At 35.9% G+C, this 24062-nt stretch overlaps 1 protein-coding gene across 2 annotated transcripts in view; it reads right to left on the bottom strand.

Annotated features, from left to right (window-relative positions):
* The window catches only part of LOC109105971 (t-SNARE domain-containing protein 1-like), a 118999-nt gene that overhangs the window by 74824 nt on the left and 20113 nt on the right, over nucleotides 1-24062 (bottom strand). For both annotated transcript variants that reach the window (XM_042741468.1, XM_042741469.1), the window contains exons 2-4: nucleotides 19283-19411; nucleotides 6048-6125; nucleotides 5015-5084 (exon numbers count right to left, since the gene is read on the bottom strand). In XM_042741468.1, the coding sequence (XP_042597402.1) occupies nucleotides 5015-5084; nucleotides 6048-6125; nucleotides 19283-19367 (233 nt within the window). In that variant the 5' untranslated portion in view covers nucleotides 19368-19411. The remainder of the gene's footprint in view (nucleotides 1-5014; nucleotides 5085-6047; nucleotides 6126-19282; nucleotides 19412-24062) is intronic.

The following is a 24062-nucleotide window of genomic DNA, read 5'->3' as shown; positions in this document are numbered from 1 at the left end:
CTTCACCCTCCTCCCCCCAGGGCACATGATCCAGGCAACTAAAAGTTGTTACGCTCACATAAAACATTTACTATATCTTCAGGATTCATGCTTGTAAACTTTTCATGTTTGGTGTCATTTTAAAGGTCTCTGTGCGATTGGTAAAAATGGATTTCACAGTAGTCATTTATATTATGAGAAAGATTGAAAACTTTTGTAGAATTGTGTTCTGCTGAGAAGGGGGTGTGCCCCCCTTTAGGGGTCTTTGAGAATGTTTATCTCCAGCCAGGTGTGACCCTGATGTGACCACGGGAACCTAAAAAAACCAAAAGGTCTTTTATGTTTTTACAGCTGATTTGAAGATTATTTGTTGTCTGGTCTGAGTATTTAAGGGAAGTGAGTGAAAAACACTACTGGGCGATTCTGTTGCCAGAAAGCCCGTAGTGTGGAGTGTATTTCATATGCTCCATACTATGTATCTTCCTGAAGTCAGGTATACTATTATGTAATTGTGTTAAACACATTGTACTTACAGAGCACACTGTATAGTTGTTTGTGCTACTACATGTACACATTGGCTAGTTAAGTTATTCTCTAAAACACCTGAGTGCTTTGCTATGCATTTTGAAGATAACTGTTTACATGTGTTGACTATGTTAAATTTGTGTGCCTCCTGCATGGATCACTTGGCCGTTCCCAATATGGCTACAGTGTCTTTGTGCAGGGGCAAAGTTGCAACACAACTACAATGTGATTTACAATTACACTATCCTTTCTAAATTGGCTTCTAATTATTTTCATTATGTAATTGGCATGATACATTGTTATATTTGATTTATTCTGCATTATTCTTAATTCATTATTACTAGTAGATTAAAGCGAAGGTATTACCTCAAATCTGTGTTCAGGATGTTCATACGAAAGGTTTAATAGATGGAGCACGGGGCACATCAATTGAGTCCATTTCGATTTCTGACTATCACTGTCTTAAATAAGTTGCAGTTTTCGTAAATATATAAAAACTATGCTTTTTGTACGAGTAAGCAGGGCGCGACCAACTTAAAGGTAGATATTTACCCTGCATCCAATGTTTAAGATCAGACTGACGAGTTTTGTCCGGGAAGAGCATTCAATCGGGTCGGCCGAAATGTTACTTCTAAAGCGATATCGGGTCTGCAGTGAACGAATAATTGAAAGTTGGGATTTTCAGAATACTCCAAATATCTAAATTAATTAAACAATCAATATCTGTGATCAGCTTTTGATAGAAATATTACCTAAATTTAATGATCACGTGAAATTGGAGTCAGATTAAACATGGAGCTAGACTAAAATTCAAACTAAATCCTGATAAATTCAGAAGCGCAAAGAAAAGACCGAATACGCATTAAACCTTCGACCAGGCCGCTGGATTCCGTTTTTTGGGCTGGCGGGTGGATCCTTACAATGAAATGTTACATCTCCATTTAAGGTTAAATAATGCCATAATTTTCATTTTTTAGCAAACATTCAAGGCACCTTTTTGATACGACCATCTACTTGAAGGTATTTTTTTGGTCCTTACAGGCTTCTCAGCATAAGGCTCACCTTCTGTCTACAGAATCCTCAGCAGAGACGAGGACGGACAGTGCAGTGTGTCCTCCACTCCAAAGATGAAGAACGTCTCTCAGAAGCCCTGTGCGCAGCAGAGCGGAATATGTAATGCTCTAACGAGCACAATGACAAACAAAGGGTGTGAACGATTAATCCACTTAGTTTTGCTGCGTGTGTGTTTCTATGATTACAAAGATGGGTCGAATTTAATTAGCCAAGTGATTTTTCACTGGAATACAATGCACTGCACATGTACAAACACTTAGAGTTGTAAGTTGTCAAGCTAAAACTTGAGAACAGGGCTACTACCTTTTTTTCTTTCTTTTTTTTTCATACTCATTTAATCTATTTTTATTATTCTAAAATGCTTTGTGCTAGTTAATTTATTGTCCATTTATTACTATTTTTAAAAGAATGTAATGCTTTTAAAAAGAAGTGCTTACCAAGACTGCATTTATTTAATCAAAGTTACAGTAGGACCAGTAATATTGTGTAAAATCACTAAAATTTAAAATAACTGTTTTCAGTGTTGATATATTTTAAAATGCAATTTATTCATGTGATGGCACAGCTTAATTTTTTTTAGCAGCCATCACATGATTATCCAAAAATCATTATAATTTGCTAATTTGGTGCTCAAGAGACATTTTATTTTTATTACCAATGTTGACTACAGTTGTGCTGTTTAATGTTGTGTATGTCTGTATATAGGTATGGATTTATTTATTTATTCTTTGATGCATTTATCTGAAATAAAAGTATTTTGTAACATTATTTTATCAGTTTAATATGTCCTTACTGAATTAATAAATATTAATTTTCCAAAAAAAAAAAAAAAAAAAAAGTTTGATTAGTAGAGTATGTTATATGTGAGCAATAATGATTAAATACATAAATTGCAATAATATATAATTTTAATAATATACTGTATAATTGCAATATAGAGCAAACACTGGCATAGTCTAAAGTTACTGCTCATAAAATATAATGCAACACCTATAGAAATATTGTTATTTAAAGTTATAAAAAAAAAAAAAAATTGATGTTTAATACTGACTCCCTTTCTGCTCAGCTTCATTGACAGACATCTTTTTTTTTTCTTTTTTTTTATTAGTGGTTGAAGTCTCACTTGAAATATTCTAAGATGTCGTTCCATTTCTACAGGTTATTGAAAAACATTTTTATAGATTAAGTCATGCAACAAAATACCCACAAATCGCACAAAAGAGTGGCCATGTGCCTCATCTGTCTCTTTTATTGCCAGTCTCTGAAGTCCACTCAGTCAGTGCACTTTTAGCGCACTGGCAGTCCATATCTGGCTTGCCTGTGACATTGTAGAGTATGCGAATGTTTGTGTGTGTATGTGTGTGAGGAAGTTTGGGGGGGCGGTCAGTCTGCCAGGGCCTTTGGGCGACATATCGCCATCTGGGAGGTATGACCCTGGAACTGTGAGGTTTCCGTGGAAACTGGCTGTAATAGAATCATGGCTGGGGTGCAGCAGAGGGCAGAAAGAGTAAGAAAATGGGTAGAGTCAAAGAACGAGCGACAGAGAGAGCGAGAGAGGAGGTTGCTGTCAAGTGCCCTGTTTGGAGCAGCAGGATTAAGCCTGGCACGAAGGGAAGCACATTCAAGGTCAACTTAAAAAAAAAAAAAAAAGAAATGTGAGAAGCATGAGCTACAGTGAGTTTGGTATTTTAAACATATATTCACTCACTGTAGCTGGTTTGCTCATGTTGATATTTATGGACTTCCGCTGACTTATGAGCTGTTCTTTTTAATGAATCACTCAAAAAGACTCAAATCAGTCTCAAACTCTTGAGTTGTCTGGGTGAATCAGTCTAATGACTCACTGACTGAATCAGAAAACTGTTATTGTGTATCCTCCTTAACACATTGCTCACGATGAGACAAACAGACAGTTCACCCAAAAATGAAAATTCTGGCATTATTTACTTCTCTTATGAGCATGCCAAATACAATTAGAACGGAAGTCAAGATGCACAGTGAATAATGATAGTTTTACATCATATGGCTTCAGAAAACTTGGAATTAAGTGCGTGACTTATGCAAACTTCTTTTATTAGACTTTTATGGTACTTTTTTTTTTTTTTTTACTTTTTAAAGCTAGAAAGCCTTGCTTTCCATTCTTTGTAGCTGCATGGCAATAAGCAACCAGCACAAATCTTTAAAACCCACCTTTTATGTTCTACAGAAGAAAAAAAGTCAGATTTGAAGCACCTTTTTTTGGGTTAACTACTCATTGAAATCATTGTAATTACTGGTGAATGTCCATACATTAATGTTTGAAAAGAGTTACACATTAAAAAAATAAAAAATAAATAAATGTGTCACCAATATATAGGCCTCCATTTATATGTATATACTGTAGCTATGTCCAATTATTCTTAAATTACTGAAAGAATCATTAACAAAATCATTAAGGAACTCTAGTGGATTTGTAACATTCATCCCTAATGGAGAGTTCAAAAGACTGAAAAAGTGAGAGATGCAAAGAAAAAGCAAGAGAAGCAGGTGCAACTTTGTTGAATATACATGCAGACGCTAATTAAGTGGATACAAAAAATATATCACAGATATTTTGCACGCTAGTTTTTTTCACATTAGCTAATGACTCAGGTGTGCTTGAGACTAGCTGTCTGCAATAAACCTACACTTCATACAATTCCCTACTAGACAAGACTGCAGCAGCACACAAGGGAAATGTTACACGCTAATGCAGTTTGTGATATAATTTTAGCTCGTAATTCTTTATTGTCTAGCATGCAGTCACTCCATAAGAACAGCAGAGGGTGTAGCAGCAGAAAGACATTGCTGCTTATCTTCTTTTGGTTTTAGGCAGCCAATCTGCCCAAAGGCTTTATAGCAAACAATAGATGTCATGTTGTGCCTTAGGGATGGTGATTCTTCAAGGGAAATAAAAACAACCACACACTCACATACTAGACAGCATTATATTTTCAGTGCTTTCATTAACAAAAAATGGCTGATATAATTGATGATTCGCCACTGGACACAGATTGTGTAATGCATTTCAAACAACAGCCATTTCAGACCATGCAGCTACTTTGTCATCGGAAAGAAATTTAGTAATTGCGGCATCCTGACTACAGAAGTCAGATGAGTAATCAATACATGCAGGGCGGTAGGTGATGAAACAGTAAGAGCAAGCACTCAGATGTTGGTCGGTTTTAAAGAGCTCTATAAAGAGTCAGCAAAAGGGAAGCTATTAAAACCACTGAAGGCCTGTAAGGGAGTATCATCACATCAGAATGTAGCACAAATCTAGGCCTACTTTTCTCTGCTGCAATAAAAGGTCCTGGGAGTTTATTCATAAATATCAAATTATCTAAAATTATATATGCACACAACATCTATGCATTATTAGCATGCATGCTCGGGTTTGCGCATGTGTGTTACTTACAAACTCTGCCGTAGCTCTGCTGTGTCTCTGGATGTTCCCAGCGATTGAAGGTTTTTCTCTAGTGTTACCACTGAAAAAGACAGAGAGAAATTTCTTTGTTTTCAATTTTGTCACTTTCACCTTACAATTTACAACTTATACCATGCTTAAAGGGATACTCCACCCCAAAATGAAATTTTTTTCATTAATCACTTACCTCCATGTCGTTCCAAACCTATAAAAGCTTCGTTCGTCTTTGGAACACAATTTAAGATATTTTGGATGAAAACAGGGAGGCTTGTGACTGTCCCATAGACTGCCAAGTAAATTACACCGTCTAGGTCCAGAAAAATATGAAAAGCATTGTCAAAATAGTCCATCTGCCATCAGTGGTTCAACTGTAACATTATGAACCGATGACAATACTTTTTGTACATGAATAAAACAAAAATAATGACTTCATTCAACAGTTTGTCTCCTCTGTGTCACATCAGCGTAGCGCCATTTTGGTGAATCTGAGCTGTACGCAGGCAGCATACACTCTTCTGTGTCAGCCGTGTATGCTCTTCTGTGTCAGCCGTGACACAGGATGCGCTGTTTACTTTCAAATCAAAGCGTAAATATACATAGAAAACGTATCCTTGTGGCACGGCTGACACAGAAGAGCGTACACTGCCTGCATATCGCCCAGATTCGCCAAAATGGCGCAATGCTGATGTGGAGTGACATAGAGGAGACAAATTTTTGAATGAAGTCGTTATTTATCATAACGTTAAGGAATACCGACTTTTTTCAGATGGTTTATTATGAAAATGATTTTAATGCTTTTCTGGACCTTGAAAGTGTATTTTACTTGGCAGTCTATGGGACAGTCACAAGCCTCCCTGTTTTCATCCAAAATATCTTAAATTGTTTTCCGAAGACGAACAAAGCTTTTACGGGTTTGGAACGACATGGGGGTAAGTGATAAATGACAAATTTTTCATTTTGGGGTGGAGTATCCCTTTAATGGCTCTCAGTCAAGTTCAGAATATTTGAAGGCTTTTTAACTCACAGTTAGCATTGATCTGGAAGATGTTAGAGGAGGTTTCTTGGAACACGTCTTGCAGCTCTGAGGGACTGACTTGCGTAGCTGTAGAGGGAAAAAAAGTATTGATATTTGACAAAATTGTATTTAAATTGTAAGCACGTCCTTTAAAGATGATGGTTGTCATTTCTTTGATGTTAAAATATTACACTGCCAATTTATTCTAAGCCAGTGATGTTAAAACAAATAGTACAGACACAATCCTAAATGGATGAAGAACATTCAAAACTGCCGTGACCACACATTATCTAAATTCATTATTAATGATAGCATCACTTAAATGTATTATTAATAATAAATGTCACATTGCTTGCAAACACCCTAAAAGCTAATAACAAAATTACTTTGTGAAAAAAAAAAAGTGAATTGTGACTATTAATAGATTAGATGAATTATTGAAAAATTACACTACTAGTTTACACTAGGTTATACTTTTAGTCCTTGTGAACTTTCTAGTCATAAAATAATCCTGGGGAGAAAAAAAAATCTTTCACTGTTTCCACAAAAATATTAAGCAGCACAACTTTTCGATGTTGATAATAATTTTAAAAAAATCTGAAGGATGATGTGATGCTACAAACTGGAGTAGTAATGCTGAAAATTCAGCTTTTCCATCACATGAATAAATTACTTTTGAAAATATTTTAAAATAGAAAACAGTTATTTTAAATTATAATATTATTTCAAAATGTTACCTGTATTATAACTGTATTTTTTTTCTTGAATAAATTGGTGATCAAAATATTTACTTCTTTCAAAAACATTAGAAAGCATGACATCTTACCAACCCCACATTTTTGGTAGAATAGTTATGCATTTATTTATTGATGTATTATAAATAGGATACATATATTTATTTATTTATTTAAACTCTGACCTTTTGTAAAAATCACTATTATTGCATAGTGCTTAGACTGAGTATGATTATAGTTTCTCTTTATTTCACTAGCACATCCTACTCATGATGGTCTCCATATTTCTGCTAAGTGAAGCCAAACAAAGCAGAATCAAAAACACACCAGGTTTCTGGGCAGCAGCTAGGCCTTAACAGACTGAGTCGTGAGCCACCCAAATGGGCATGTGGGCGCAGTCATTTTCTTCATCAAAAGCATGTATCATGCTCACCCTGATAAGAACAGGTAATCATCAAGAGCTCTTAATCAAAATCCACTGCACAAACTCTGTATCAAAGTACAACCCACTGGCCCTGCACACATGCACACAAATATGTCGTCTCACAGCTTTTGTCTACCTTTCCCCTCAGAATGACTGTAATTGATGTGCTGTTTTTCACAACTCTTCATCTGTGCTCTAATGCACTTGCTCTTGAGAGGGGAAAATCGCAGGCAATCTTTTCCACAGACGCATATTCAACTGTAAGAGAGGGTTTGGACTTGGTACAGGGGATGCAGTTAAAGACAGAAAAGAGGAGGAAAGGGAAGAGCAGCAAATATTCCTGTCCATGAGTCTTGCTGGTCCACTGAAGCATGTATGCAGCACCCAAAATAACTCCTCAATGTTTTTTTTTTTTTTTTTTTTTTTTTTATAAATAAGGGAGAGACACTTCAGGAAGAGCAAAGAACTCATGGATACTGCTCAGGAGGATGCTGGAGGGAGCTGAAACCCGCATTTATCTCTAAAGTCATGCTTCAATTATCATTAAAGCAGAATGTCAACAGTTTCATGGCATCAAACGGATATTCAAAAGTATTAGGAAAAATAACTTAAAATTTAGCATTGTATCACCTGCTCAACCAATGAATCCTCTGCAGTGAATGGGTTCAGTCAGAATGAGAGTTCAAACAGCTGATAAAAACTTTACAATAATCAACAAGTAATCCACACAAATTCGGTCTGTTCATCAGTTAACATCTTGTGAAAATGAAATGAGTGTTTGTAATAAACAAATACAACATTAAGGGGTTTTAAATTTAAATAATTGATTCTGGCCAAAGTAAAGTTCAGAAATCATAACCTACCTACAGTAAAACATTTACATTTTCTGTTGTCTTCAAACCAAAAATCTAAATCTACCAACACATTTATTTAAACTGTTTTGAGATGTTTTCATGGGCTTGTAAATGGAGTTTGATCTGTGCATGTTTCTCTCCTGATTCACATGAGGCAACTGTTTCACTGGAGAAAGTGAAACTGAATTTTGAAATTAAAAATGCAATGATTTATTTCTTACAAACACAGCTTTTCGCTTCACAGTAAGTTAATTCATGGACTAGAGTCATGTGGATTATTGTGATATTTTTAGCTGTTTGAACTCTAATTCTGACGGCACCCATTTACTGCAGAGGATTCATTGGTGAGCAAGTGATGTAATGTTAAATTTCCAAAGTATTTCCAGATCTGTTCCAATAAAGAAACAAACTCATTTACATTATGGATGGCCTGTAGGCGAATCTTTTTTTTTTCTTCTTTTTTCAGCAAATTTACATTTTTAGGTGAACTTTTCCTTTAAAAATGTTTCATAGTAAACCAAAGCCCTAGTGCAGGACACCTTAATGACTGTAACTATGAGCTGACTTGTATAGGCAACATCAATAAACATTGATCATTACTGAAATGTTCTCAATGCTAAAACATGATAAATTATGTTATTAACCAGTTCAAGAGCAATGAAACGGGGATCCATTTGACTAATAGTTTAACATGAGCAGATTAAAAAGAAACAATATATATATATATATGAATTAACATGACAATGAGAAGCATGTGACATTATCTATTTGACTGCTTCCAGCCAGATGTGTTTGTGTTTGTGTGTATGTTCGTGCAGTACAAAGGTGATAAGCTGTTCTCAGTGGATAATTTTTCAGGGAAACAACCTTTTGTGCCCTTAAGGTTGTCTCCACTGGCCTCCAGCTATGCGCACAGCTCTCATACTCTCCCCTCCATCACTGTGATAGATGGATGTTCCATATTCATTCCACTCTGCATTGAGCAGTATCCCTTCATATACAGTAGGTGTGGGATAAGAAGTGGGAAACACAAGGGCACTACTTCCTGTGTGCATGTGAGAAGACCCAGCAGGATTCGCTCTCAGCCTTTCATGAGACCTAGATTAAGCTAAACTCCCATCACACACACACTTATTGCGTTGGGAATTTCTGATTTTTTTTCCTATCACCATATGTTGCTATTTGTCTTTTTGCTGTTTGTTTTGTGTCTGTGCCACAGTCAATCTAGAACACCTCACAATTTAAATACAGGAAAATAAGAACACAAAGTGATTACTAAAGTAACTCATTCAATGCTATGTGGAAAATTATGATATTGAATAAAAACATACAGATTATTTTACACTTCAATATAAAGCCAAACAATAAACAATAATAGTTTTTAGAATATATAAAGAATAAATATTAATAAGACACTGGGTTTTGGCTGACTGTAATAAAAAAAAATCTATTTAATAAGGACTTCACTAGCAACTGTCTATTGTTCTACTGTTGTTATTTTTGCTGCAATGTATTCAGTTCATATCATTCTAACTATAGACTCACATTTACATTCAAATAGTTAAAAGTGTTGTGAGTGGCTATTTACGGAATGACACTGGTTTAAAAAAAAAAATATAAATATTTATATTACCTGAAAGATTATCACTAGGTAAGGTGTCCTCAAAAAAATGTGTACAAAATGGAGCTGTTTTTTTTTTTTTTTTAATTATTTGGATTCAGTCAGATTTACTAAACACAATGCACTGTTAATGTGCCTGTCACACATTATTAATAATTTGCATTAAGCCTGACAGATGTCTTTTTCAAACAATGCATGAGTAGTTCATTTTATCATGTTATAATTCTGCATAGAAGCCTATATTGCAAAAGACTGTGTTGAAAAATAGCCTCTTAAGACCAGAGAAAAAAAAAAAAAAAAAAAAAAAAAAAAAAAAAAAAAAGTTTTTTCATTGTTTAGAGCATTAAAAATAATGTAAAAAAAAAAAAAAATAATAAAAAAAGTTGCATTCATAAGTTACGCTATGTCCTCGTTAGAGGACATCAGAACTCACTTTCTTTAGAAAAATTAAAAGACATGAATGAAAATGCATAGGCAAAAACAACTGATTTTTTTAAATTCCCAAAATACATTTTAAGTTTTCAAGTTTTTTTTTTTTTTTTTTTTTTTTTTTTACCAAACTTTTTATAAAGATGATTCTCAACTAGTTATAACAAAATGATTTCATATACAATTTTTATTTCTGCAAAATGTGTGTAAAATGGCCATCGGGTTTTCTCATTATATACAATTTATCTATAAACTAAATCTAATTTGCATATTAATTTGTTTTTGGGGCAACATATAATGAAAAAAGAAGTGTAAAAAAATGGGAGTAATAATTGACAAGATTTTCATAATAATATATACTATTTCATAGAATATTGAAATATAATTTCTTTCCCTATTCATATGTTACGTCTACCAAAATGCATAATAAACATGCTTTTAGTCCCGGTGTCCTCATATGAGGAGATGTATGAAATCAACGTTCTGTTTCATAACGAAAGTCATATTTTGATTTGAAACCCCATAACATTTTCCTGAGATGTTGATTTATGACAAACAATTAAAAAATTTGACAGATTTAAATGATAATTACAAAATGTTATCATATTCCATAAGAGTGTCACTAAATTAATATCAGACATTTTTGAAGACCAAGAATCCAATCATTTGGTATCTCTGAAAAGCCCTAAATGTGCTCTGTACAGGACATCCATCCAGACTTAAAACTGTGGCATGTACATTCTCAGAGAAATTCACTAAAATATAATGTCCACATATGAGGCCGCAGGGTCTTAAGAGGATAGGTTAAGCACATTTTCTACTGTATTCAGCACTTGTAGCTATGTTTCTGCTACACAACACCTCAGTGAATTCAGGACAGGTGCTACTTAAGGTGTTTTCCATATTTCTGGATTTTAATCTTATTTTAACTTTATACTATAAAATACTATAGGCTATAGACTTAAAAAAAAATCTAATTTAATGTACAGTTTGAATGTACAGCATTCCAAATGTAAACAACCATTGATAGGGTAACTGTAATATTTACATACTTAATTTTGATCCATTATTATTTTTTTATTTTTTTTTTTTTTTTTTATTTAATTTTTTTTTTTTATAAATAGTGCACACTCAACAGAAAACAAGACGAGTGTCATGAAAATGGATCTGACATTTAATTTAAAACAGAACTAAATCCTAAAACCTGAGGCAAGCTTAGATTAAACTTTTGAATCTGATAATTATTTCTTGGTATTGGAAATCCACTTATCTATAATATCTATACGTTTCAATACTTTTTCTAAGTCTCTAAATCATATAGTATAATAGAAATGTGTGGAAGTTGAGTCAAAATCAGACGGGGCAAAGCATAATCTATGAAGGAAAGTAATGGAAATTAGGAGGCATTTTACATTTACAGGAGGTACATTTTAGGGCTTGAGAGTAGGAGCCTCTGGAAATAAACAGAGACAAAACATGTTGTAGGAAAAACAAAACCACAAAGCACTTTCTCTAGTCCGGGGTGAGAAAATTGATCTTAAATATCTGGGACACAGGACAAATTAACTTCTGCCCTTTCTGAATTTTTCGGCGAGGCTGCAAATGCAGATTCTGCAGGGTGTTCAATTATACTCTCAAAGCAGGAAATGACTTAATCAAAAGCTTTCTCCTTGTTATGCATGAGGTCAGCATGTGGCTCTCTCTCTGTCTCTCTCTCTCTCTCTCTCTCTCTCTCTCTCACCCCCACCCCCCACACACACAAAAACTCACTCTATTGGAAAAACGCAAACTCAAACACTAGAATGTAATCCCATGTATTGCCTGAAAGCTGTGACGGAGGGTAAAAAAAAAAAAAAAGCTGGGATGAGCCTAGGGAGAGAGGGGTTTACAGGCCGGAGATGGCTGTCAGACGAAATGTATGATACAGTGTGAGACGGGTCCTTATCCCCGCAGTGCAAGCACCAGGCCTGTCGCACAATGACTCACTAAGGAATGCAATGCATGTGTGAGTGCTTCAAGCACTGACATGATAGTTTTAGTCAAAAAATGCAGAAATCATAATTCAGTTTTTATTTATCTATTATTAGAAAGCATCATGAAGTTGGGTGTTTTCCTGGTTCAGGATGTTACACACAATTTTTTGCACATGACACCATCACATGACTTTCTTAAATACTAGATTCTGAATTCCCAATCATGGCATGGAGCAGTATAATTTCTGTAAATTTGAGAATTGTGTATAGCAATATCACTTTTATGTCTGTTAGAGCAGCAAAAATAGAATGTCCTAATTACACTGAATGAATGAATGAATGAATGAATGAATGAATGAATGAATGAATGAAGTCACATGATTACCAATTACCAATACTGAAACAGTGGTGCTCCTAAATATTTTGGTGGAAACCTTGATACTGGAAAGTTCAAACTGGAAAGTTTGAACAGAACAGCATTTATTTGAGATAGAAATATTCTGCAACAATGTAGAAGTCTTTTCTATCACTTATGACCAATTTAACATAATTGCTGTATAACATATATAGTTTTATATATTATTTAATTATAAGTATAATATTAATGTAAAAGTTATACATTTCTTTTAAAAAAAACCTTTGAACGGCAGTATATCTTGAGTTATGTTATTTTTTTTCCCTTAGCACTTTGGCAAATAGTTTACTATTTTAAGCACAGGCTTTTTAAAATTTGTTACATTTAACTTAAAACTAGAACACTTTGCCACTGGGGCAAGATCAAAAAAGAAAAATTATAGTAATAATTCAATATATATTTTCTGAAAATAAGTCTTAATATCTTGCTACTCAAGTAAATTTATGTTGTTTTAAGGATGGAGAAGACAACAAATACACTGATTAAGGAAATTATTTTTTCCCCCGAGTAAAAAGGCTCCATGCACACTACAGAAGGTTTTAGCACAGCTAAATATGCTCCATTTAGTTGATTGCTTTTTCAAAATACTTAGAACCCCAGCCTGAAGTGCACTGCTTATTGCACGCATGTTTATTTGCTGTCATCAACACCAGAAGTCACTGTGTGTTTTAGGCTGTGAGCACAGCGTGAGCAGCTCCAGTGAGTGCATTGGTAGGTTCTGGCAGTGCTTTGCACCCTCCTTAGAGTCTTCTTCTGCAAATACACACACACTTGTACACCCCACACATATAGAATCTTTAGCTGTGGGGATTTTGGGACAAGGCAACTACTCTAATCTGTCAAGATAACTTTGCAGTTCTCTCTGGAAAGTGAAACTCAAATTTAAAGCTTGGTTCTTCATGAGATAACTACAAGTACTTTGAAGTTTCAGTCATAGAAGAACACACAAAGAATGTCACTGAGTTAAGGAAATGTAGAATATGCACAGATACTTTAGTCAATCAATTCTTTCCACGAGAAAATAAGTGCAGGTAAGATGATATTTGAATTTGTTTATGCCATATAGGTCTATGCCATAATGACACAATTGTACACCTATATTGACTGCTATTCAAGTATCTGTGTACTATGTACAATGTACCTTCCATTAAAATTAATGTGGATGTGCTTTCCAAGCATTTGAGACCTTCTTGGTGCAGACAAATCCATAATGTACCCAATTAGGTTTGGTTTATTTAGTTTGGACACCAACTCAAGGACAGACATTTCGTTTATTTTACAAGAGAAAGTGCAAAAAACAAGGCTCAAGTATGTTAATGGGTATTTAACACATAATGTTTGACATTTCCAGTCCTTCTCAGCACTTAACTTGTCGCTTAACGTTGTGAAATTTGCTCTCATTACACTGATGTAATCTCACAATCCATACTGAAATGTACTAAAAGAACCCCTCCTCCCCAAGCCCACCAATTACAACGCAATCAAGACATTGATGCACGACGTGGCCTTTCTAGGTAATCACGGAATGCTTGATTACTTATGTGAGTGAAAGGATCTTTATTCTTTAGTCAATTTGCCTTTCACATTTTGTCTCGGTAACATGTAATATGATTACAGACGATCTGGTTACAGACAATCATACTGGTTTACATGAAATTGCACTTGGCGAAGTCGAAGAGGGTTGAAATTCTGAGAATGAGACAAAAGTGCAGTAACTGGACTTATATGTAAAACCCAGACTCACAATGCCAAAGATCCCTGAAAAAGGGATCTTACAAACACACCCACTGCATGGCATAAAACAGGCAGACAATCAGGCTGTTTTGTAGCTGTGAGTGTGTGTGGTGTCACGCTGTTTGTTTCACTTCTCTTTCTGAACGAGGCACGACACCTGAGCTCATTTCTTCCTTCTGTTTGGATCGTTGCAGCGTGGACGGAGAGCACGCCCCAGGTTTGGCTGCTCATGATGGCTGTGCAGTACCTGCTGGTGTTTCAGTGTCCCTTCATTAGTCTCTCCACACAGACAGATCAACCCCGCAAACCTCCCTAATGAACACAGCAGAGGCTGAAGCCTCATCCAGACACAGACTAACCACATGCGCTGAGATCTACTCAGACGGTCGTCTCATGGCAAGAGCCTTTTTTCTGTGTGCTGTGAGGGAGGAGGGAGACAACAGCACAGTTAACCATTACTGAAAAGAAAAAGAAAAAAAAAGAAAAAAAAAATCACTTGGTCAGGACCATGAAAGGAGTAGATACGATGAGGCTGTGCTGTGACAGCACCTGCAGGTAGGCAGGAATGACTGAAGGAAGGAAAATGGAAAGAAAGTGAGAATGGGATGGCACAAAAGAAAGAAAGCAAGAAAGAAAAAGAAGGCAGGAGTAAGAAAGTGAGGATAGCAAGAAAGAAAAAATGGCCAGCAGCAAGAGGGGAAGAAAGAAAAAGAGGAAGAAAGAAAGAAAGAAAGAAAGAAAGAAAGAAAGAAAGAAAGAAAGAAAGAAAGAAAGAAGGAGTGATGCAGATGAAGGAAGGAAGGAAGGAAGGAAGGAAGGAGGGAGGGAGGGAGGGAGGGAGGGAAGGAATGAAGGAAAAGAAAAAGAAAATGTGATTGCAGAAAGACAGAATGAAAAGAAGAAGAGGAAAAGAAAGTGAGAGAGGAAGGAACTGATGGTAGGAAAGAAGGAAAAATGAATAAGCAAACAAGAATAGAAGCAAGAAAAGGAAGTTTCCATGTGGGAAGGAAGTCTTGATGGATTGATGGTAGAAAGACAGACAGAAGAGAAAAAGGAAGGAAGGAAGGAAGGAAGGAAGACAGACAGAAGAAAGGGGAAAAGGAAGGAAGGAAGAAAACAAAAAGCAGCAGATGAAGAGAAAACAGGAGCGAGCGAAGGTTGGTGGTGGTTAGTTGGGTGGTGATTGGATGGGGGAGGGTGGAGGGGGAAAGGAGGAGGTAGGTGGGGTGAGGTAGGTGCGTTGACAGAGAAACAGTGAGCATTAGAGGAAGAGAGAGAACAGCAGAGAAATGCATATGCTGCTGGAGGGGAGTTAAAAGGTTTGGCATGGGAGAGGTGGGGAAAGATTAGCTCGACTGACAACTCCATTAGAGACTTAACCCCGGCTTTGATCATCGCCTGAGCCCCTCTTCAGCCGGCCTGATGCAGGAGCCCAAACACAGCAAAGCTGACAGCCTCCTGAACGTAGGTCTGCCTGTGATCAAAGCCCTGTCTCTTACAGCTCAAGCTGCCTCGCTCTCTCGCTGTTGTCCTGTGGGAGCAGCACGGCAGCAGACGAGCACTCAGACTGAGAGAGAGATCTCACAATGTGTGATTTACCGAGGTCATGCTGTGTGAAAAAAATACATTATTTGCTTTTGCATGTTTTGATTGTGAGAGGTTCTGTGCGAGGAAGATTTTGTTTTCCTTTCTTAAGGTGTTCTCTTACATTTGTCACAGCCCTTTCTCTTGCACGGCTCTGATAAAAACATAAACTCTACTTAACAAAAACACAGCCGACAAAAGGCACATGCTGTTAGACTGACATTTCAACTGCTCACTTTCATACCAATGTGTTCCTGTAAAACATATTGTTTTCATGCAACTGAACTCATGTGAACTGAATATGTCGCTTAAATTCACAATTATAACGGCCCGTGATGCATGTTATTATCTGTATTACACAACAACCACAGGAAGGCATAGTGTGCAACAGTTTTTCTTGCTTTTAAGTAGCAACATTGGTTAGGGTTTCTTGGATGATATTTCTTTAATGCATTTAAATTAAAAAAAAAAAAAATATATATATATATATATATATATATATATATATATATATATATATATATATATATATATATATATATATACACACACACACCATATTATATATATATATATATATATACCCACTTTATTAGGTACACTATGCTAGTACCGGGTTGGATCCCCATTTGCCTTCAGAACTGCCTTAATTCTTCGTGGCATAGATTCAACAGGGTGTTGGAAACATTCCTCAGAGATTTTGGTCCATATTGACATGATAGCATCACGCAGTTGCTGCAGATTTGTCGGCTGCACATCCATGATGCGAATCTCCCGTTCCACCACATCCCAAAGCTGTGGAGGCCATTTGAGGCCATTTGAGTAAAGTGAACTCATTGTTCAAGAAATCATTCTGAGATGATTTTAGCTTTGCGACATGGTGCATTATCCTTCTGGAAGTAGCCACCAGAAGATGGGTACACTGTAGTCTTAAAGGTATGGACATGGTCAGCAACAATACCCAGGTAGGCTGTGGCGTTTAAACAATGCTCAGTTGGTACTAAGGGGCCCAAAGTGTGCCAAGAAAATATCCCCCACACCATTACACCACCATCACCAGCCTGAACCGTTGAGACAAGTAGGATGGATCCATGCTTCCATGTTCTTTATGCCAAATTCTGACCGTTGGTACTAAGTGTACATTCTGAACTGTAACATCTGAATTTGAAAGTAGTAATAGAAGGTAATGTTTATAGGATATTTTTTTGTAATATTTTGTTGTGCATTTTTGGTTTGTAGCCTCCGTTTCCTGTTCTTAGATGATAGGGTGAGGGTGGGTGTGGTCTTCTGCTGCTGTAGCCCATTTGCTTCAGTGTTCAACGTGTTGTGTGTTCAGAGATGCTATGCTGCATACCATGGTTGTAACGAGTGGTTATTTGAGTTACTGTTGCCTTTCTATCATCTCTAACCAGTCTGCCCATTCTCCTCTGACCTCTGACATCAACAAGGCATTTTCATCCAGACAACTGCCGCTTACTGGATATTTTCTTTTTTTCGGACCATTCTATGTAAACCCTAGAGATGGTTGTGCATGAAAATCCCAGTAGATCAGCAGTTTTTGAAATACTCAGACCAGCCCGTCTGGCACCAACAAACATTCCACATTCAAAGTCACTTAAATCCCCTTTCTTCCCCATTCTGATGCTCAGTTTGACCTTCAGCAAGTTGTCTTCACAACATCTAGATGCCTAAATGCATTGAGCTGCTGCCATGTGATTGGCAGATTAGTAATTTGTGTTACCAAGCAATTGAATAGGTTGAATTATATATATTGAATATAGATATATATATATATATGTATGTGTGTGTGTGTGTTGTATGTGTGTGTGTGTGTGTGTGTGTTTTCTCTGTGCATAGCTGTTGTTCCTTTGTGTGTTTTTAAAGTCTCTTATCCTCACCACAGTTCCAAAAAAAAATCTAAAATCTCTCTCTCTCTCTCTCTCTCTCTATCTATCTATCAATAAGCTCTTTAGCAGAACAGATCTGGAATAGGAACATAAAAAGTTATTATGGATAATTGACTTTTTGCTGCTATTTTATTCAGAAGCAATGATTTAAATTTAAATTGTCTTAATAATGGATTTGTTTCTTAGAAACCCAGTTTTTTGTTTTACAAGACATTCGTCGATTGGAGTTGTGTGGATTACTTGTGGATTATTGTGATGTTTTTAATCAGCTGTTTGGACTCTGATTCTGACGGCACCCATTCACAGCAGAGGATCCATTGGTGAGCAAGTGATTTCTCCAAATCTGCTCTGATTCTGATCTTGGATGGCCTGAAGGTGAGTAAATTTTCATTTTTGATTTATTCCTTTAAGGCAGGTACACGTCCGCAATATCGCATAGTTTTGTCATGAAACTCTAGAAGGTGCGGGCCGATTTGTTATAACTCAATCTGAAATAATGACATCTTTATTCACACTGTGCAAGTGATTGGTTTCTTTTCACATCAGCAGCCAATGAGCTTACTGCTTAAGATTTAAATACTCAGCTAGTGCTTGCTGTAGCAGCTGCAGCACAATTCAAAAAGCCTCCACCTTCCCCAGCTCCACCTGTATAGATCTGATATGGGGTAATTTCATGTATATTATATATATTCCACCAAGACCAAACACATTAACATTGCAGTATATACTGCTATGCTAAACTCTCAGAGAGTTATCATGACAGAAATATGTTAAGTTATAGTGGAAATTATTATTTTGTGTTCCACAGAAGAATGTGGAAAGCATTTGAAATGACATGAGCACAAGAGTTAGCATACTTGCTAGTCACAGTAGGGAAGGTGTGAGTAAAAGTAAACACCATCTCATTATACTTAGTTCTCCTTCCTTGCTTGTTAGGTTTAGTTTTACAGTTATGGCTGAAGTGCGTCAAAGAAAGGTCAACCCAGATTATGTGTGTACAAAGTGAACTAAAAATAAAAAGTAAGCCAATATGTACTTGGTTATGCTGCTCTGATATTAATCACTATGTGTAAGTCAGTTGAGACCGTGTGTATATATTAAAACCTGGCATTCACTTACACTTTAAGGCTTAAGGTTTTAATCTGCCCACAATAGAAGAGTTTTCCATATTTCTTTTGAGAATGTAATATTTTCAGCTGCAGATTTTTGTTGTTGTTGTTGTTGTTGTTGTTGATGTAATGGAGTTGGCGAAATGCTCAAACATTTTGAATGATCTAACAAGCTCTTCTTCTACCATTGACTATCGAAGACAATGTTTAATACAAGATGCGTATTACTTGTTACTAAACACATCAGAACTCCGACGAGGCAGAACGGTACTAAATTAGCCATATGGTTTATTAATCCCATGATGATTTATGGAACGGGAATGAAGGCACAATGCCATGCTTTAGTAAATGAGGAGGTACCAAAATCTTTGTGGTATGATTTATAATATTTTTTTCAAGAATGCCTGGTGATAAATAGAGAGAACTCCTGCCTGTGAGTAAGAAAAAAATGGGTCTTTACCTACTGGCTGGTATCCCTGCCTTGTGGGCCCACCAAACGGATTTCTGCTTCCAAAAGATCCCGCGTCAATGGATCCGTAAGACATTCTGGGTCCTCCAATAATTTATTGAGCAACCAAATGGGACTAGTCTGCACAGGGGGAAAAAACAAAACAAAAAAAACAAGAATGCATATAGTTATAACCACAATTATTGAAAGAGAAAGAACGAGTTAAATGAGTCTTAAATCAATTAAGCAAAAAAAAAAAAAAAAAAAAAAGTGAATATTTATTTATTTATTTATTTATTTATTTATATTTTTGTTATCTTTTGTGTTATCTTTTATTTTTGGCAGCACACCCATGGGCCTGCTACAATTTGATGCATTTAAATGCACAATTAGGAAGAATAGTATTTTATTTTATTTTATTTTATTTTATTTTTATTTTAACTTTTTTTGAAAGCACACCAATTGACCAATCAAAGTTTGATGCCTATTGCAGATAGATAAATGACTAAACACTACTGTTATTATTATTATTATTATTATTATTATTATTATTATTATTATTATTATTTCCATTAATAGAATTTGTTTATTTAAAAATGCTTAATTATAATAATAAAATTATTATAATAATAAATACATTTTCAGTAGTAATGTTGTAATGTACAAACAGTGAATGCTTTGATACACACATTCAGGTCAAAAACATGCAATAAAATGAAACCCACATGTCTGGGCCTGAAACCCATTCAGGCCCAGATGGTGTTTCACCTGCCTGTCTTAAACTCTGTGCTGACCAACTGGCCCGCGTCTTCACACAGATATTCAACAAATCACTGGCGCTGAATGAAGTACCCTGCTGCTTCAAACGCTCCACCATCATTCCGGTCCCAAAAAAACCCCCCAAAATCACAGGACTTGATGACTACAGACCTGTCGCACTCACGTCTGTGGTCATGAAGACATTTGAGCGACTGGTCCTGGCCTACCTGAAGGACATCACTGGACCCTTGCTGGATCCTCTCCAGTTTGCCTACAGAGTCTGTGGATGACACAGTCAACATGGGGCTGCATTACATCCAGCAACACCTTGACAAAACTGGGAAATACACAAGGATCTTATTTGTGGACTTCAGTTTGGCCTTCGATACCATCATGCCTGTCTTGTGCTTTATTTTGGACTTGGATATAATCATTCTTGAAACTGTGGAGATGATAGTGGACTTCAGGAGGAACGCCCCTGCACTCTCCCCACTCACCATCATGAACAGCACTGTGACTGCAGTAGAGTCATTCAGGTTCATGGGCAACACCATTTCTCAGGACCTGAAGTGGGACAATCACATTGACTCTATTGTGAACAAGGCCCAGCAGAGTTTGTATTTCCTCTGCCAGTTGAGGAAGTTTAACCTGCCACAGGAGCTGCTGAAACAGTTCTACTCGGCCATCATTGAGTCTGTCCTGTGTTCATATATAACTGTTTGGTTTGGTTCAGCTACCAATACAGACATCAGAAGACTACAAGGGAAAGTCAGGATTGCTGAGAGCATTAGTGGTGCCCCTCGAGTGCTGTGCACCAAAACAGCCAGACACAAGAACAGTTTTTTTTTTTCCCCCAGGCCATATCGCACCTGAACAATGCATGACACACATCAGTACTGCACACATACACAGCATTACATACTGTAAATAACTCATTAAACCTTAATCTGTAAATAGCACATATGCACATTTGCAGTTCTATCTATGGACATTTTTTCTTTTTCTGTATATTTTTATTACTGTTGTTATTTATCATTTATTGTCTATTCTCTCATTTTATGTATGTCTGCACTTTGTTTGTATTTTCTGTGCCGGAAGCTTCTAACACCAAGACAAATTCCTTGTGTGTGTGAAGACACTTGGCAATAAAGCTCTTTCTGATTCTGATTCTCTTTCTGATAGATCTACTTGAATGAAGTCAGTCCTGACCCCTCTAAACTGTGACCTATCAAACTCTTGGGGCCTGGTGCGCAATTAACAGAGGCGCATGTGCTACTTCATCAGTGCACTGGGACTGTGTGTCAGTAACATTCATTAGCAAAGTGCTGAAGGTGTGAACTAATATGGGGCATCTGTGGCACGATTTCACCACACAGTGACATGTACTTTGTGTGTGAGTGCAAGCATGAATTAAACCCCTTGTGACACAGTTACACTATTCATGCCATGAATCAGTCCTCGCGAACCACTCAGTCATCTGCACTCGCTGCTAACATTCATAATAACTTTGTGAGGGGTGTGTAACACGGTTAAAAGGTTAAAGAATGCATTTGGGAAAACGTGTCGACCCCCTCACCCTCAACACAGTGTGCACAGTGAGATAGCAGACTTCCTCAACAGAATCACCTACAGTACCATCATATCATGAATACAGCATTAAATGTCATCATCTACATCATGCATGAGGACTACAGAATTCACACTTCACATGCTACAATCCTTGCATTTTTACAAAGATGTGGAATTAAAGGGATAGTTCACCAGAAAATGAAAATAGATGAAAATATTCCTTATGAATCATCTAATTGTAAAAAATTTTGAAGTGCCAGTTAAACGAATTTAAGCAAATTAATAAACAGCCAAAAAAAAAAGTGATTAAACAATATATTAGAGTGACAATAACAATAAAGCACACACAAATGGACCGACTAGCTACAGTTTAAAGCATATTGCACATAACAATGTCTGGAGTTAATACTAACAATAATAATAATGTAGTTGCTGCTGTTGTAAATAATACTAATAACATTGTTGGTTCTGATGTGTTAAATTTTGTTAATCTGAGTCTGAGTACCGGAATAGCTCCCAATAGTCTGAAATGTGCCTTAATAACGCCGATTTTAAAAAAGCCAAATTCAGACACATCTATTTTTTTTTTTTATATTCTTTTTTTTTTCATAATTTTGTTTTGGGTTGTTCTAGTTCAGCCACAAGTCTTTTTAAGATCTAACCAAATCTACGAAATGTTTCAATCTGGTTTCAGGAAATTGCTTAGTACAGAAACAGCCCTCTTAAAAGTTTATAATGATATTTTAATGTCAGCAGATGCTGGAAATGCTGTTGCTTTGATCTTACTAGACCTAAGCTCAGCTTTTTATTTGGTTGATCACAATTTATTAAAAAACTGTGTTGGTCTGAGAGGTACTGTTTTAAACTGGTTCCAGAGCTTCTTAACGAACCGAAAATTCTCTGTACTTACAGGACAATATACTTCTTCCAGTGCTCCTCTGACTTTTGGTGTCCCTCAGGGTTCCATTCTAGCCCCAACTTTATTTATGATCTATACTATATGCTGCAGCTGGGTTCTATTTTCAAGAAATATAGTATTTCTTTTCACGTATATGCTGATGATACACAGTTGTATCTCTCTTTTAAACCTGGTGATAAAAATGCATTAGCAAAGTTGTGTGTATGTATTGAAGAAACTTAAATTATGGCTTATGAGAAATTTCTGGACACTTAATGAAGGTAAAACTGAGGTGATTTTGTTTGGACCTAGTGATGCCCTATCTTTTAATTCTTATAATCTTGATATTGGTTATTTTGCCCAGTGGATTACTACTTGTGTAAGGAACCTGGGTGTCTTATTTGATTTAAACAGTGTGGTTAGGTCATGCCTTTTTCATCTTCGATGTTTGGCTAAAGTTAAAACTCTCCTTTCAAAACAGACATTCAAAAAAGTAATTCATGCATTCGTTAAATCTAGATTAGACTGCAACTTACTGTACTATGGGATACATCAGTCCTCCATGGAGACACTGCAAATGGTTCAAAATGCAGCAGCCAAGCTATTGACTGGCACACGCAAATTTCAGCACATCACTCCTATTCTGACCACATTACAGTGGCTACCTGTTAAACTTAGAGTGGGATACAAAATTGTAACTTTGTTTTTTAAAGCACTTCATAATCGTGCACCACCCTAGCTCACTGAGTTGTTGCAAACACACAAATCAGTGAGACCACTCAGATCCAGATTTTTAGGAACTTTATCAAATCCTAGGTCCAAATTAAAACACGTGGCAATCAAGCCTTTGTCATTGTTGGTCCTACACTCTGGAACAATCTTCCGGTTGCTATCCAAACAACAACTTCTTTATCTATTTTTAAAGTTATGCTTAAATCTCATCTCCTTGATCGATATGGGGCAAGTCAATGAAGTGTTTTTGTATTTATCTAATGGTATCAATATCATTTTTAATTATTATTTTATAATCTAGCTCTGCTGTCTTGTTGTATACTTTAATATGTAAAGCACTTTGGTCAACTCTAAGTTGTGTTAAAATGTGCTATATACATAAAAGAAAGAAAGAAAGAAAGAAAGAAAGAAAGAAAGAAAGAAAGAAAGAAAGACGATAACAAAAACAACAATAATCTTTACTGTCCCTACACAGCGCAGTTTTTTTACAGCATCACATAAAATTAATTTCACAATTACAAATATTCAAAAATAAAATAAAAAATAAAATAAAATAAAATTTGGTGCAGTTATAATCTAATTATTAGAAGAAAAAAAATACAGTATTTACAATTTGTTAGTTATAATCATCTTTATTGTCCCTGCACAAAATTTTTGTTTGTTTATTTCTTTTTTTGCAGCATCAAATAAAATTTAATTCATAATAACAAAGATAAACATCAAAAATAAATACAAAATAATAAAATAAAATAAAGTAGACAAACACGCGGTACACATATAATTCACCATGTACACATACAACATAAACAGTACTAATTAAAAATAGATACTACT

Source organism: Cyprinus carpio, chromosome B16 (assembly GCF_018340385.1).
Source record: "Cyprinus carpio isolate SPL01 chromosome B16, ASM1834038v1, whole genome shotgun sequence".
Classification (NCBI taxonomy): Eukaryota; Metazoa; Chordata; class Actinopteri; order Cypriniformes; family Cyprinidae; genus Cyprinus; species Cyprinus carpio.
Note: the sequence above shows the minus strand (reverse complement) of the source record. Positions and strands in the feature narration are given on the sequence as shown.